The 16,846-nt window shown below is 46.8% G+C and overlaps 1 protein-coding gene across 1 annotated transcript in view; it reads right to left on the bottom strand.

Annotated features, from left to right (window-relative positions):
• Positions 1-1,804: 1,804 nt before the first annotated feature.
• Positions 1,805-16,846, bottom strand: part of LOC123771593 (trace amine-associated receptor 8c) — a 22,441-nt gene continuing 7,399 nt past the window's right edge. The window contains exons 3-9 of the mRNA XM_069313652.1: positions 12,307-12,549; positions 10,184-10,363; positions 9,293-9,409; positions 6,954-7,082; positions 6,545-6,670; positions 5,318-5,581; positions 1,805-4,136 (exon numbers count right to left, since the gene is read on the bottom strand). Coding sequence (XP_069169753.1) covers positions 3,876-4,136; positions 5,318-5,581; positions 6,545-6,670; positions 6,954-7,082; positions 9,293-9,409; positions 10,184-10,363; positions 12,307-12,549 — 1,320 coding nt within the window. The 3' untranslated portion in view covers positions 1,805-3,875. The remainder of the gene's footprint in view (positions 4,137-5,317; positions 5,582-6,544; positions 6,671-6,953; positions 7,083-9,292; positions 9,410-10,183; positions 10,364-12,306; positions 12,550-16,846) is intronic.

Here is a 16,846-nt window from a genome sequence, read left to right as displayed (position 1 = left end):
CTGCAGTGCACATGCATTTTAGTTTGAACAAATCTGCAAAATGCATTTTATTATATATGGGATAATGTTGAAGCTTTAAATCATACTTATTTACAATTATCTAAGACAAATAAAGTAATCCAGCTTAAAACTAGCAAATGTACTGACACTTAACCTGACATAAAAATCACTGGCCAAAAAAAATACATACCAACAAACACACAGCAGCTTTGTGCGGTGCTTAATATTTCTTGTACATTTGGAGGAAAAACCATTTGACATAACCTTAAACTACACAGTGTAACACGATTTTTATTTCTGGGTAGTAAAGTTATTTCCTAATTTCTCATATATAAAAAAGGGCAGAAAATGGAGATATATTCTCCACAAATTTTGCTCTTGTGACTAGTAAGTCATATTTTGAAATTGACGTTTCCAATGAGAAAATAGAGAAATTAGGCTAATTTGAAGCTTCTCGTTTTTACTGATGTCCCTGTTGTATCAAAGGCAAAGATAAGAGGGAGACTTGGCCAAACAGGCCGGAGACCCCTCAGGCATGCCACAGTTTTGAAGGCGATGAGTCACAATAACGTGGCTGATGTTAACCAGACCACACACTAGAAGGTGAAGGGACGACGATGTTTCGACACAATCGACTTGAGAATGGTCCAGGACGGACCGAAACGTCGTCGTCCCTTCACCTTCTAGTGTGTGGTCTGGTCAACATACTTTAGCCACGTTATTTTGACTCATCGCCTGCACGTGGCTGAAGTAAGTTGACCAGACCACACACTAGAAGGTGAAGGGACGACGACGTTTCGGTCCGTCCTGGACCATTCTGAAGTCGATTGTGTGAAAAAAACCCACAGTTTTGAAGTCTGTGATGATCTTCCTGCCGTACTCATCATGCATCAAGGCCTCCAGCAAGGTCTTTATGCTGCTGTAATCCTCTTTGAGGTGCAGCCAGTGAACCAGATGAAGAGTCGGGTATTTGTCCCCCATTATGGAGTTACTCCAAGTTTACAAATCCACAAGGGCCGTGACGAGGATTCGAACCTACGTCCGGGAGCATCCCAGACACTGCCTTAATCGACTGAGCTACGACAGTCGATTATTTGTTCATTTGATGCATCACGTTAGTGTGATCTCTGTGTGTGATACTCCAAGTTTACTCAGCACTGATTCTATGAAATGTTGAGGAAAATAGATAAATTTCGCAATATTTCTGTCCTGGTCACAAACGCAAAGTTTGTGGGGTAATAATATCCATTTTCTATACATTTTCTCTATACAATTGCTTATGCCTCATAAGCAATTTGTAAATAATACTTACCACCCAGAATTGTTTTTTGTTACAGATCATTAAACTTAAGAGGTAATAAGTCAAATCAGCAATACATATGGCGGTCTGAGACACTTCCAACTGAGTGCCTCGTTTACTAGCTGGAGTAAAACAATAACATCATGGCAAAATCCTGCCATAATAACACAATGGTCATATCCTGCCATGACAATAACATCATGGCCATATTGTGTCATGTTGAACATAAACTAGAACAATTACCGAGGTGGGCCACCAAGGTTAATGTGGACCGCTACATGTCAGTTGTCAACACACTGTTAGCTTAGCTACATGCTGCTCCAGAGCAAATTATTTGAAAACCATTAAACAAAAATCTTCTAAACTGTTAAATAATTTATAATGTTTATATATATATATATATATATATATATATATATATATATATATATATATATATATATATATATATATATATATATATATATATATATATATATATATATATATATATATATTGCTGCAGTTGTGCTAAACTAAACCTATTATCCTAAACTTATCTGTATGATACCATGAAAAATATTACAAACACTCCATTAGTGAATATTGTGAGTTTGATATATTGACTTTGATGGCGCTTCAACAGTGTATGCTTCTATGGGCTACAGACTGGTTCACAAAAGATTGTACTAGTCTCCCTGTGGACACCGTTGGCTTAATTGAAATCCTCAGATTTGGCAAAACTGTAATTAATTTTGTCAATAAAGATGTTAATGATAATAATAACCGTTGGTCTCTTTCAACCCAACCCGTCCTCTTAAAAATAACGTCACTTTTGGCTGGTATGCGCGGCGCTATGGCCAAATTTGGACGTAATTTGAAATGAGATCGACTCACAAAAGTGACGTACTGTTCCGTTTTCTGTTTGAGTCGTCCGGCCCTGCTCGGACAGCTATTCAACCAACGGTGTCCACTAGGCTTATGACATACAATTTTTTATCAAAAAACAGAAACTTCTTTCATACGTGTAAGCATTCAATTTATAACAAGTTTTACATTCTCTGATTGTCTTTATATCTGTTTTGGTTAAATTATATTTATCGGTGACTTTCGGCTGTGTTCTTCATGCAAGTAGTCTAAAGTTACTTGGCACAGTTAACAGCCTATGACTCTTCTCCTGTTTGACCTACGTATGACAACGTGAGGCTGACCTCTGACAGGATTGTCACACAAGGAGGCACTGACTGCAACAATTCAACCCGTTCTCGCACTTTCGTATAGTCAATATTGACTTATTAAATACGTGCATATGTGACATACTAATTTATTGTGAATATTTTAGTTTACATTGAAAAGCTTCATAGAAAACACCGACCTTACCTAACCTTCTTAGTATGTTAAGATAAGCATCTTATTGCTTCGTAATTACAATTATTACTTAACCTATACCTATAATAGGTTATGAAGCTTATCAAGGTAAACTAAAATATTCACAATAAATTAGTATGTCACATATGCACATATTTAATAAGTCAGTATTGACTATACGAAACTGCGAGAACGGGTTGAACAATTAGCCCTTAACCTGAACACACTTCATTAATGAACAGAACGAGTCTCACAATGCCCACGATTAAATTAATACCTCGGAGCATACACCAACCCGTTCTCGCACTTCCTTACAGTCAATATTGGCTTATTTAATAAGTGCATATGTGACATACTAATTGATTGTGAATATTTTAGTTTACCGTGAAAAGCTTCATAGAAAACACCGACCTTACCTAACCTATCAATGGTATAGGTTTAAGTAATATAATTGTAATTAAGAAGCAATAAGATGCTTGTCTTAACATACTAAGAAGGTTAGGTGAGGTCGGTGTTTTCTATGAAGCTTCTCAAGTTAAACTAAAATATTCACAATAAATTAGTATGTCACATATGCACTTATTAAATAAGCCAATATTGACTATAAGCAAGTGCGAGAACGGGTTGCATACACCCACTGGCCGTACATGCTTCAATATTTCATGTAATATAAACTATGATCAACATAATCGACTGATATACACTTTGAAAAAATAATGGAAACATACAATTTTTCAGACCTTACACAATACTCCAGCTGACCAGAGGGCCAGATTCACGAAGCAGTTACGCAAGCACTTACGAACCTGTCCATCTTTTCTCAATCTTTGGCGGCTTTGTTTACAATTATTAAACAGTTAATGAGCTCCGAAGCACGAGGAGGCTGTTTATAAGAATAGCAACAGTTGATTGATAAGTTTTCATGTTTGTAAACTGTTTAATAAATGTAACCAAAGCCGTCAAAGATTGAGGAAAGATGTACACGTCCGTAAGTGCTTGCGTAACTGCTTCGTGAATCTGGCCCCTGGAAGATCGTTTCTCCCTTCTACCCATCACAAAAGCATATATTAATACTCTGTACTCTGTGATTAAAAGATTCAAAAGTTCCTAAATTTCCTCTTAACATGTTAATATTATTATTTAAAATGTATTCAACCATTCATATTGGCAGAAATGTATTTGTTTACAATCTTAATTACAATTTGTAGTAATAAAACCCAAAAGGGGTTCAGGGTTGCCAGCGAGAGTTGTGGGTGTGTGGAGCGTCGGGAGGAAAGCAGGGCGGGACGCAGGGCGGGACGCAGGGCGGGACGCAGGGCGGGACGCAGGCCGGGGCACAGGGCGGGACGCAGGCCGGGGCACAGGGCGGGGCACAGGCCGGGGCACAGGGCGCCGGAAGCAGCCGCAGGTCAGGGTACGCACTTGACCCATTACGATAGATTCTTTGTAGATTCTGTAGTGACGAAGATGACACTGTCCGCTCTAATATCTGCAGAGGGAAACACATTATAATGTAGATCAACTCTAATCATATCCTTTCATGAGCAAAAGAGTACAAATTGTGAGAAAAGTAACTAATATTGTGGGATATTTTGAGATGACAGTGTACCAAGAGGCCCCAAGCAGATGGCGCCACATGGACCTGTGCTGAGTGTCCACGCGGCTGTGGGAAGCAACAGACACCGCCTCCCTACTGGGGTAAAGCCTTCATGGTTCTCCTGTTGATGAGCACTGACAAGATGATGGCACAGCGGCACACACCCAACTGATCCAGGGTTCGATGCCCGGGCAGGACAAGACGTCTGGTCAAGTTTCCTTATATATATGACGCCTCTATTCAGCTGGTGGTAAACTGCTTCTTGGGCGTTAGTCTACTGTTGAGGGTTGTTTCTTGAGAAAGGTGAGTCGCTGCCCCTGATTATGAGAAACCAATCGTGTCCCATTAAACAATTACCTAACTCTAAACAGCATCTGAGTAAGGTTATTCTTTTAGCCATTCTAGTAATATACAGATCAGGAAATATTACAGCCCCTTTTGTAGCATAAAATATTAACCTTACGGAGATGGTAATCAAAGGTAGATAATTGATACAAAATGACACAATCGTTATCATCAAAGCAAGAGTCTCTGATAGAGCTCATCATCTGTGGATAGAATATAGAGGGTGGCTGTGTTACCTTCTAAAGCCACAGGTAAACAAAGCCGCATGGCCATGTGGCTTTGTTTACCTGTGGCTTTAGAAGGTAACACAGCCACCCTCTATATTCTATCCACAGATGATAGAATATAGAGTAAGCAGTTTACCACCAGCTTACTTTGTTTAAGCAAAGTAAACATGGCCATGTGGCACCGCTGCCAGGGTTCTATAACAATACACAAAGACACTATGGGAATATCCACAGAGAAATGTACTCTGCGTCTCACAGTATACACTTAAGTGTTGACTGTAGTCATGATCTTGGTTAAATAGATATATAGACAGAACAAATGGCATTTAAGATGCAAGAAAATGATTTACAAGACTAGGTTAGTTTAGTCATGTTAATGCAGAAAAGCTTGTAATTGTTTACATAACATTTTGGCTGTATTTTGACATTTTGTGTTTGATATACATTTTGGATACAAATTAAGGACTTGAGTATGAGAGGAGATGGGTGACTGTGGCTCACCTCTCCCCAATACTTCTCTCCGACAGCTTCCAGGTCGCACGACGCACTGTTGAGGGCTGCTACAGGTAGTCTCCCGTTGGGTAGGTGTCGGGGCGTTGCGTTACAGCTGTGCGGCGCGGACCTCGGTGTAGCAGCGGGACAGTTGCCGGCGTGAGTGACGGTGTTGTGGTGGGGGTAAGGCAGGTGTGGAGCCCCACCGTGCTGCGACACCTGCCCCAGGCACACCTCCTCGCTCTCCTCGTAGTACACGTTCCCGCAACACACCTGATTGGTTGATGAGTGATGATTAAGTCACGCAGGAGGTGGCACGGGCATGAATAACCCGTAAGACAGCATACACACCTGACGGCACTCTCAAACTCACTTCCTCGACTCTTTCACTTACTTCAAAACATCATTTTGAGTAATAATCTAACCCACACATGAAAAGAAAGAAGTGACGACGTTTCGGTCCGTATTGGACACTTATGTGACGACGTTTCGGTCCGTATTGGACACTTATGTGACGACGTTTCTGTCCGTCCTGGACCCTTATCAAGTCCAAGACGGACCGAAACGTCACCTATTTTTTGTGTTTATTTGGCTGTCTAAATTCTCAGCCACATTATTGGACTTGTTTTCGTCATTACTTTCATTCATCTTAATCTTTACTAATCTACACTATATCTTAATCTACATGACATCCCAAGGCGAAAATAAACAATGAGTCCTTGAGGACGCGAACATCATGCGGGGTACAAAAGAATAGGGACACGGACACTACTGTGTGGAGGAAAAGAAGGGAACTTTCAATAGAAGGCACCAAGCCATTACGAATACATAGCACTTGGAACGGATCAGGATAAGGATCTGGGATGGGACGGGGGAAAGGAATGGTGTTTAACCACTTGGACGGTCGGGGATTGAACGCCGACCTGTATGATGCTAGACCGTCGCTCTACAGTCCAGCCCAAGTGGTTATGTAGAGGGTGAGAGTGCTCTACAGATGGGTAATTGAAATTGACTTGAGAATGGTCCAGGACGGACCGAAACGTCGTCGTCCCTTCACCTTCTAGTGTGTGGTCTTGTCAACATACTTTAGCCACGTTATTGTAACTCATCGCCTGCATGGGTAACTGAAAGCAACCAGATACACACATTCCTCAATATCACAGCCAGTATTTTCCCCGTGTGTGCGTGAGAGATATGTGGAGTGATGTGTAACTTGTGACATAAGAGGATACGAACCCGGTTGTGAAGTGTCTCCTCCGTGGCCCGGCGGAATGACGCCGAGAGCAACCATAAGATGAAGATCACTACCACTCCTCCGCCGACACTCACCACCCACACCCCGTAGTCTAAGATGCCAGGGATCTGTGGGCACAAGAACACCCGTCACTCACACGTAATAGTGTATTAAAGTATAATGCTTCGAAGCTCTAATTATTTGTATAAGAAACAATTACGATGATAGTGAGTATAGTGGTGCTGGGGGGGGGGGGTGTGAATGGTGATGAATATTGTGTTGTGAGAGTGATGGTGATAGGGGATGGTGAGAGAAGTGACCAACGTGAGGTTCAGAAGGTGATGGTGGATGGTGAGAGAGGTGACCAACGTGAGGTTCAGAAGGTGATGGTGATGGTGGATGGTGACTGACCCTGGAGTTAGTGCAGGCGGCGATGATCTGCCGGAGGGTCCAGGGTGTGATAGTGATGATGAAGGATAGTGACACCACCGCCATCACTCTGCAGTTCCTCAGTCGCTCCTCACGCTCCTCCAACATGGCCTGCAACACCACACATGTTACCCCCAACATGGCCTGCTACACTACACATGTTACCTGCAACATGACCTACAACACCACATATGCTACACCTGCCGCCACGATAACTATCACATATAATCACTCTAAAATATGAGTTGTATTTACAAATGACAACATTACAAGTGCATAAAGTGTGACCTGCTGGAAGGAAGGAATTATCAAGGGAAAGCGCCAAGCCATTACGACTATATAGCACTTGGAAGGGGTCAGGATAAGGATTTGGGATGGGACGGGGGAAAGGAATGGTGCCCCAACCACTTGAATGGTCGGGGATTGAACGCCGACCTGCATGACGCGAGACCGTCGCTCTACCGTCCAGCCCAAGTGGTTGCGGTGTGACCTGCTGGAGTGAATGTCCTGGAGAGGTGATAGCACCCAACTGACTCTCAAATGCAAGGCATTTCACTTCTAATCCTAAGTTAACCTCTCCTGCTTCAGTAATTACCAGCATTAATAACACTGAGGACGAATATATGGAGAGTGTAATTCTATTAGACATCAATTTATTATCAATATATACTACTGTAAATGGGTCATCAATAACTGTTAATGTGGTAGTTTATCTCACTGAAGCCGTCAGCGGCACTTAACAGTCACTTTATTCTCTAACAACAGGTACCTAACAGGTGTGTAACGTGTTCCTGCACGGACGCATACCATCACAATGGTCGTATTATTCAACCCGCTGGTGCTGCCTTGTCTTGAGTACCTCTACCTCTCCATGGCCGCGGCCCGGGCCTCGTGGGGTAGAAGAACTCATAGAACCTCATTCAGGTACAATCCAGGTAGCAGTTATGTAACGGTTACAGCATGAAGGGTTAGCATTATCCTGACACTGTACAGGTAAATCCTCCCGGACCCAGACATTCTACAAGTTATTGATTATCACTGATAATCTCCGGCGACTTTTGCCTTCGTGGATGCGAATCATCTTCCTGCGGCTCACGGAGGTCTGTCTATGTGATCTGCTTCAGGAGTGCCGTCTTAGTATACCCTTAGTATACTTTATATAACTTAGTATACCTTCACGCTATGTTCTGGTGTTCATTTCTCACCTCCAGAGTTCTCTTGTTAATTTATTAATCTTTGCAACAACATGTACCCAGTCCATAGTGGTAACTTTGTTTATTGTTCATCACTCGCCTCCAGCAGAACTCCACCAGGGCTCCACCACTAACCTTCTCCACCAGGGCTCCACCAGGGCTCCAGCAGGGCTCCACCACTAACCTTCTCCAGCAGGGCTCCACCAGGGCTCCAGCAGGGCTCCACCACTAACCTTCTCCACCAGGGCTCCACCAGGGCTCCAGCAGGGCTCCACCACTAACCTTCTCCACCAGGACTCCACCAGGACTCCACCAGGACTCCAGCAGGGCTCCACCAGGGCTCCACCAGGGCTCCAGCAGGGCTCCACCACTAACCTTCTCCAGCAGGGCTCCACCAGAACTCCACCAGGGCTCCACCACTAACCTTCTCCACCAGGGCTCCACCAGGGCTCCAGCAGGGCTCCACCACTAACCTTCTCCAGCAGGGCTCCACCAGAACTCCACCAGGGCTCCACCACTAACCTTCTCCACCAGGACTCCACCAGGACTCCACCAGGACTCCAGCAGGGCTCCACCAGGGCTCCACCAGGGCTCCAGCAGGGCTCCACCACTAACCTTCTCCAGCAGGGCTCCACCAGAACTCCACCAGGGCTCCACCACTAACCTTCTCCACCAGGACTCCACCAGGACTCCACCAGGGCTCCAGCAGGGCTCCAGCAGGGCTCCACCACTAACCTTCTCCACCAGGACTCCACCAGGACTCCACCAGGACTCCACCAGGGCTCCAGCAGGGCTCCACCACTAACCTTCTCCACCAGGGCTCCACCAGGGCTCCAGCAGGGCTCCACCAGGGCTCCACCACTAACCTTCTCCACCAGGACTCCACCAGGACTCCACCAGGACTCCACCAGGGCTCCAGCAGGGCTCCACCACTAACCTTCTCCACCAGGGCTCCACCAGGGCTCCAGCAGGGCTCCACCACTAACCTTCTCCACCAGGACTCCACCAGGACTCCACCAGGGCTCCACCAGGGCTCCAGCAGGGCTCCACCACTAACCTTCTCCACCAGGACTCCACCAGGACTCCACCAGGACTCCACCAGGGCTCCAGCAGGGCTCCACCACTAACCTTCTCCACCAGGGCTCCACCGAGGATCTCCGGGGTACTGACGGTGGCGCAGACGAGGCGCTGGAGGGAGGTGGCCCGGGCCATGTGAAAGACAGTGCCGTAGCAGTACATCGTCACCTGCGGACCAGACAACGTCTTAATGGCAAGTACACCTTGGGAAGTACACGCTGGAACAAGTACACGCTGGGGACAAGTAGACCCCGGAAAGTACACCCTGGGAAGTACAAGGTGTAACTCATCACAGTAGCAGACAGCGTAGTAACTCACCATGGTGGTAGGGAAGTAGACGACGCAGACAGCGCAGTAACTCACCATGGTGGTAGGGAAGTAGATGACGCAGACAGCGCAGTAACTCACCATGGTGGTAGGGAAGTAGACGACGCAGACAGCGCAGTAACTCACCATGGTGGTAGGGAAGTAGACGACGCAGACAGCGCAGTAACTCACCATGGTGGTAGGGAAGTAGACGACGCAGACAGCGCAGTAACTCACCATGGTGGTAGGGAAGTAGACGACGCAGACAGCGCAGTAACTCACCATGGTGGTAGGGAAGTAGACGACGCAGACAGCGCAGTAACTCACCATGGTGGTAGGGAAGTAGACGACACACAGCGTAGTAACTCACCATGGTGGTAGGGAAGTAGACGACGCAGACAGCGCAGTAACTCACCATGGTGGTAGGGAAGTAGACGACGCAGACAGCGCAGTAACTCACCATGGTGGTAGGGAAGTAGACGACGCAGACAGCGCAGTAACTCACCATGGTGGTAGGGAAGTAGACGACGCAGACAGCGCAGTAACTCACCATGGTGGTAGGGAAGTAGACGACACACAGCGCAGTAACTCACCATGGTGGTAGGGAAGTAGACGACACACAGCGTAGTAACTCACCATGGTGGTAGGGAAGTAGACGACGCAGGCCAGCAGAATGGTCTTGGCATTGAGGGTGTGGTAGGGCTCACAGGTGTGGCTGGAGACGTGGTTGAAGTAGAAGTGTGGAGTTGGGAGGTAGACGGCAGCGTGGAGGCCAGCACACGCCAACCACGACCCCACCATCGCCACCACACATATCTGCCGAACCAGAAAAGGTGGTGAGATTACGGGCTATTCATGCCCGTGCCACCTTTTGGGTGGCAGACGGGAGACATCTCCCGTCACGCAGGGTGCAGTCGCACCTCCGCAGATCTCCAGTATCAGCTCTTGATACTGGTAATGGCTTAAAAGGGCCACCTCTTACGGGATATTCATGTCCGTGCCACCTTTTGGGTGGCTAAATCTTCATCAATCTTTTGGGTGGCTTAATCTTCATCAATCAGGTGGTGAGAGGGGGGAAGGTGTGGAAGCCACACCCAGCCTGCCGGGTGTGGCTTTTCTTTCAACAGAAGGAGAACAGAAACAATCAAGATGTTATTACCACAGAAAAGAAGCAATAGAGACGTTATTACCACAGAAAAGAAGCAATCAAGATGTTATTACCACAGAAAAGAAGCAATAGAGACGTTATTACCACAGAAAAGAAGCAATCAAGATGTTATTACTAGTGACAAAATTTCCAGTGAATTGAGCAGGAAGAGAAGATTGTGTTCCACCCTGTTTAGCATAGGCGGTACACATACATGGGGACACTGGTGTACTCTAAGCGGTCATGTTCCAATGCATTTCCGTGGAAACCTGCGCACAAAAGTCGATTGAGGGTTTCAAAGGCGGGTCCAAATAGTTGAGGCTCGTCCCCTGCAAGTACAACTAGATGAGCACAACTAGATGCGTACACAGATGTTGTTGTTATAGATTAAGCTACTCGGAACAAGTTCCAAGTAGCACAGGCTATGGTGAGCCCGTAACTTACTGGTAAGCCCGTAACTTCTTGCCCCATAGGAGCGGGGCAAGAAGCACGGGCTATGGTTAGCCTCGTGGACGGGAGATGTCTCCCGTCATGCGTACACACATCTCGGGGGACCATACAGTAGTCAGGAGAGATGTGCACAACCACTCCCACTCCATCGTGCAAAGGAAAGTGTTTATGGCAGGTTATCTTCTTGAGGTTATCTTGAGATGATTTCGGGGCTTTTTAGTGTCCCCGCGGCCCGGTCCTCGACCAGGCCTCCACCCCCAGGAAGCAGCTCGTGACAGCTCACTAACACCCAGGTACCTATTTTACTGCTAGGTAACAGGGGCATAGGGTGAAAGAAACTCTGCCCATTGTTTCTCGCCGGCGCCTGGGATCGAACCCAGGACCACAGGATCACAAGTCCCGCGTGCTGTCCGCTCGGCCGACCGACTCCCTGGATTTGGGTGTGCAAAAGAGTGGAATATCTAGAACACCTTACACCGAAGTAACTTAGTTTTAAATTTCAAACGGTGTAGAGAACTTACCAATGCTATCACGTCCAAAATTAAGCTGAAGGACGAAATTAATTTACACATAGTGGGCATGTTGACCAGACCACACACTAGAAGGTGAAGGGACGACGACGTTTCGACTTGAGAATGGTCCAGGACGGACCGAAACATCGTCGTCCCTTCACCTTCTAGTGTGTGGTCTGGTCAACATTCTTCAGCCACGTTATTGTGACTCATCGCCTGCATGTAGTGGGCATTTTCAAGGTTGGCTTTTCTCATACACTTTGGAACCCCCCAAGATGACTTACACCGCCTCATATAAAAGAGTTCCCACATATATTGTGAGAAGCATATAGGGCACCATTTATTTATTTATTTATGCATACACAAGAAGGTACATTGGGAATGTGAGGATACATAATATGGTAATTACAGTCTTATAAAGCCACTAGCACGCGCAGCGTTTCGGGCAGGTCCTTAATCTAAGAAAATTTTAAGTAGATAAATACTTGCAAAATTTATAGACAAAAAAAATGATAACAGTTACATGGAAAGAAAAAAAGATGAGAGAAAATTGTAGGTACAGTATATTAAAGCAGTAGGTAGCTAAGATTGATATATAACAGTGGATAAATGCAATACAGAACAATATAATAAGTGTAAGAGTGACTGACCGGCCTGGAGACGTGAGTGTTGTACTTGGCTGGGTAGAGCAGGCAGCAGTAGCGGTCCAGAGCGAGGAGGGAGAGGGTGAGAGCCGCCTGGTGGTGCAGGAGAGGCAGGAGGAGGGCCTGGCCGGCACACAGCAGGGGCGGGTAGGGCCAGCAGTGGTAGAGGGTCGGGTACACGCTTCCTGGCACCACCACCACGCCCTTCATCAGGTCACACAGCCCCAGCGACGTCAGCAACCACCGTGGCTGTTGGTAGGAGGCTCTGGTGAGAGGCAGGCAGGCAGGAGGCTCTGGTGAGAGGCAGGCAGGCAAAAGGCTCTGGTGAGAGGCAGGCAGGCAGGCAGGAGGCTCTGGTGAGAGGCAGGCAGGCAGGAGGCTCTGGTGAGAGGCAGGCAGGCAGGAGGCTCTGGTGAGAGGCAGGCAGGCAGGAGGCTCTGGTGAGAGGCAGGCAGGCAGGAGGCTCTGGTGAGAGGCAGGCAGGCAGGAGGCTCTGGTGAGAGGCAGGCAGGCAGGAGGCTCTGGTGAGAGGCAGGCAGGCAGGAGGCTCTGGTGAGAGGCAGGCAGGCAGGAGGCTCTGGTGAGAGGCAGGCAGGCAGGAGGCTCTGGTGAGAGGCAGGCAGGAGGCCCTCGTGAGAGACAGACAGACAGACACTAAGAACCCCGGCTCAGAGGGAGAGGGGGCCACACTAGGCACAGATAATACCCACCAATCCACTTAACCTACATCTTACACTCGTAGAATTCCTTTCACATGGGCTCTAGGCGACTCGAACAGCGGACCCCTTGTGTATGAGGCCGACGCTCACTCACACAGTTTTTTACACTCGTAGCCTTCACAGTCCACTCGGAAGGTGCCCATTAAACTCACTCACCGTCGCACAGTGCCCGCTGCCATCCTACCTCACAACACATGAGTAATAAGCTACCCCGATAACCTCATACATCATACAATATGGTATAAACATACTTAAATGATCACAATATGCAATAGGGAACCGGGTGAGGGAGGCTAGAGGTGAGGTAGGTGAGAGGTGAGGTAGGTGAGAGGTGAGAGGTGAGATAGGTGAGAGGTGAGAGAGGTGAGGAAGGTGAGAGAGTGAGGGAGGTGAGGCAAAAGGGATGTGAATTCACGTCACTTGTATTCCATCAAGAAGGATGAAGTCATGCCTACCCATTCGAAGTATGGCTAGGATAGTGAGTGCTGGATAGTCTGCCTTGGTCTTGAGGACGATAGAGTAGACCGGAGTGTGAGCTGGCTGCTGGTAGATGGTCGAGATTGCTTCGTATGTAGTGCTTCGTCCATGTCTAGTCATTTATTATCCTTGTATCTGTCGATTATTGTGTTGTTGGTCAGGATATCTGTAGTGGTGATCCGCTTGTTTCAAGACATTATACGTTCTTTCATGGAGTTTTGTTGTTTGTTAATTGGCAGGCGCCTTGAAAGATATGTTGTTGTCTTGCTTATATACTGACATGGTTGGGGATCATAGTACCAAGAGGGCTTGGGCATGTACCAAATAGTACCAAGAGGACTTGGGCATGTTCCAAATAGTCCCAAGGGGGCTTGGGCATGTTCCAAATAGTCCCAAGAGGGCTTGGGCATATACCAAGTAGTACCAAGAGGACTTGGGCATGTAGCAAGTAGTACCAAGTGGGCACGTAAGGGCATAGACGACATTCGTTTCTTTCAAACAGTTTTGCTTGTTATCGAGAGAATTCTTCATGAGCAAGTTAATGGTCCTCTAATTGCTCTGTGGTAATATATTGTCAACTATCTCCTGGTTAGCGTCGGTAGGGAGTCACCTTTCTCTCAATAATGTCTCTCACGACTCTTTCCTCCATTTTGTGAACTTTTGAAAAGAAATTGTTGTAGAAGTGTTTAATATAGAGTGTGGGTCCGTTTGAGCAGAGGTGGCCTGTACTCTGCTGTAACTTTCATCAGGTGAAGCCTAGACCTTCTGGCATTAACAGTTTCAACCAGTCTGTTTAACTTCGTGTTCATCAGCAGTGGTAACCCTGGTGACCCTTTGGAGTTGAGTTTGGTTAAAAAAGATGGGAGTAATGTTGACCAAACCACACACTAGAAAGCGAAGGGACGACGTCGTTTCGGTCCGTCCTGGACCATTCTCAAGTCGATTGTGGTCCAGGACGGACCGAAACGTCGTCGTCCCTTCACCTTCTAGTGTGTGGTTTGGTCAACATACTTCAGCCACGTTATTGCGACTCGTCGCCTGGTTATTTTCTCAATATATTCATCCTTGATGAGGTTGACGTATATTCCAGACTTCGTTATTACCTCTTCTGATCTTCGAATCCTCGTCACGGGCTATGAGTAGTCTTAAAAATCCTTGTTATATTTCTTCATTCACGTACACACCTCCACCATGCTGCTCCATACTGCACCAGGACGTGGATTTGTTCAGACCCAACAAATATGAACACGACACAATAGCCACCACGACACAATAGCCACCCCCCGAGTGCTTGAACAGAAAACGGACACGCCGGCCCGGGAAAAAGCTCTCTTATATAAAACATTAAAAAGGTAATCTAATATAAGCGAGAAAGCCTTGGTGATAATTGCATGTCCTGCATCCACTCTCCAACCTGATGTTGCACACCCATTGTAAGGGAACACTACAACAACCTGATGTTGCACACCCATTGTAAGGGAACACTACAACACGTTTGATTACATTTGTTTTGCAGGATAAATGTTATTGTATTTCTTGTATATATTAATTAAGTGGCCTAAGAGTAAGTAGTGTTTTTTAGTATTTTTATGTTTTTTTTAACGAGACGGTAAACGACTCCAACGAACGTTCTTCAACGACGATTGACTGGTTGATTGATGAAGATTAAGCCACCCAAGAGGCGGCACGGGCGTGAATAGCCCCGTAATCTCTCTTCACCGACGTCATCACTGGTGATGAACTAATCTCATGGACTCTTGTGGTGGGGGCCACCGCTCCTGTGTCAGGTAAGTCCACTACGGGCTCACCATAGCCCGTGCTACTTGGAACTTGTTCCGAGTAGCTTAATCTATCAGTGGGTCAGTGATGACATCACCACCAAGTTAGCGTGTTCAAGTTATCTTATCTTGAGGTTATCTTGAGATTTCAGGGCTTAGTGTCCCCGCGGCCCGGTCCTCGACCAGGCCTCCACCCCCAGGAAGCAGCCCGTGACAGCTGACTAACACCCAGGTACCTATTTTACTGCTAGGTAACAGGGGCATCAGGAGTGAAACAAACTCTGCCCATTGTTTCTCGCCGGCGCTCAGGATCGAACCCGGGACCACAAGATCACGTGTACAGTATTCTGTCCGCTCAGCCACCGGCTGAGTCTCACATAAGGCTTAATACAGGGAAGAAGTCATCTCATCAGAACGATAACTTCTGATGAGTACGATGACTTACACACTGGGCGAGTGCGATAACTGGCGCCTTTGGTGCAGCAGAGTTTGAACTTATAATTAGGACGATAACTTGAGCTTCGATGAGATAGGATAACCATTATTTATCCCAACTATTCCCACCCATGTATTTATCCAACTTAGACGGGAACTTTGCCGCGGCAAAGTTTGCTACTATTATGTAACTTGCTAACTTGTTCCACACACATCCCCACCCATACCAAGTTTCAGCCCCGCTCCTGTGCCAGGTAAGTCCATCACGGGATCACCATAGCCCGTGCTACTTGCCCCACTCCTGTGCCAGGTAAGTCCACTACGGGCTCACCATAGCCCGTGCTACTTGCCCCACTCCTGTGCCAGGTAAGTCCATCACGGGCTCACCATAACCCGTGCTACTTGCCCCACTCCTGTGCCAGGTAAGTCCATCACGGGATCACCATAGCCCGTGCTACTTGGAACTTTTAGTTCCCAGTAGCTGAATCTTAAACAACAACAACAACAACCCATCCAGCACTGACCTATTGATTTTATAGATACAATTACTGAAGTTATATGAACTTGTTCATATATATATTTATATGAACTTGTTCTATCTTGGGTTATATTATTTACTGTCTCGTAACATGATGTCCGTCCGCGGGTACAGGAAGCCTTCTGTCCCTTGAGGTCCCTGTCCCTTGAGGTCCCTGTCCCTTGAGGTTCCTGTCCCTTGAGGTTCCTGTCCCTTGAGGTCTCTGTCCCTTGAGGTCCCTGTCCCTTGAGGTCTCTGTCCCTTGAGGTCCCTGTCCCTTGAAGTCCCTGAGGTTCTGTCCCTTGAGGTTCCTGTCCCTTGAGGTCCCTGTCCCTTGAGGTCCCTGAGGTTCTGTTCCATCGCTTGAGGTCCTCTTAGGCCTGTGATTGACCTTTCCCAGGATATGACCTACAACAGTTCCCTATCTCCAAAGTACTTATTTACTTCAAGGTGAACAGAGACATCAGGTGTAAGAGAATGTATCCACACGCCTCACTGCAAGATAATCGAACTGAGATTCAATCACTTGTGAATTGGCTGCACTAACTACTGTACCACAGGTGAACCCTTGTTATATATCTTCCCATTCACCTGGGCTGTGTGGGTCTCGAACCCCTGAA

This window comes from Procambarus clarkii, chromosome 76 (genome assembly GCF_040958095.1).
Source record: "Procambarus clarkii isolate CNS0578487 chromosome 76, FALCON_Pclarkii_2.0, whole genome shotgun sequence".
In the NCBI taxonomy this organism is placed as follows: Eukaryota; Metazoa; Arthropoda; class Malacostraca; order Decapoda; family Cambaridae; genus Procambarus; species Procambarus clarkii.
The sequence above is the reverse complement of the archived record's forward strand: the minus strand, read 5'-3'. Positions and strand labels throughout refer to the sequence as shown.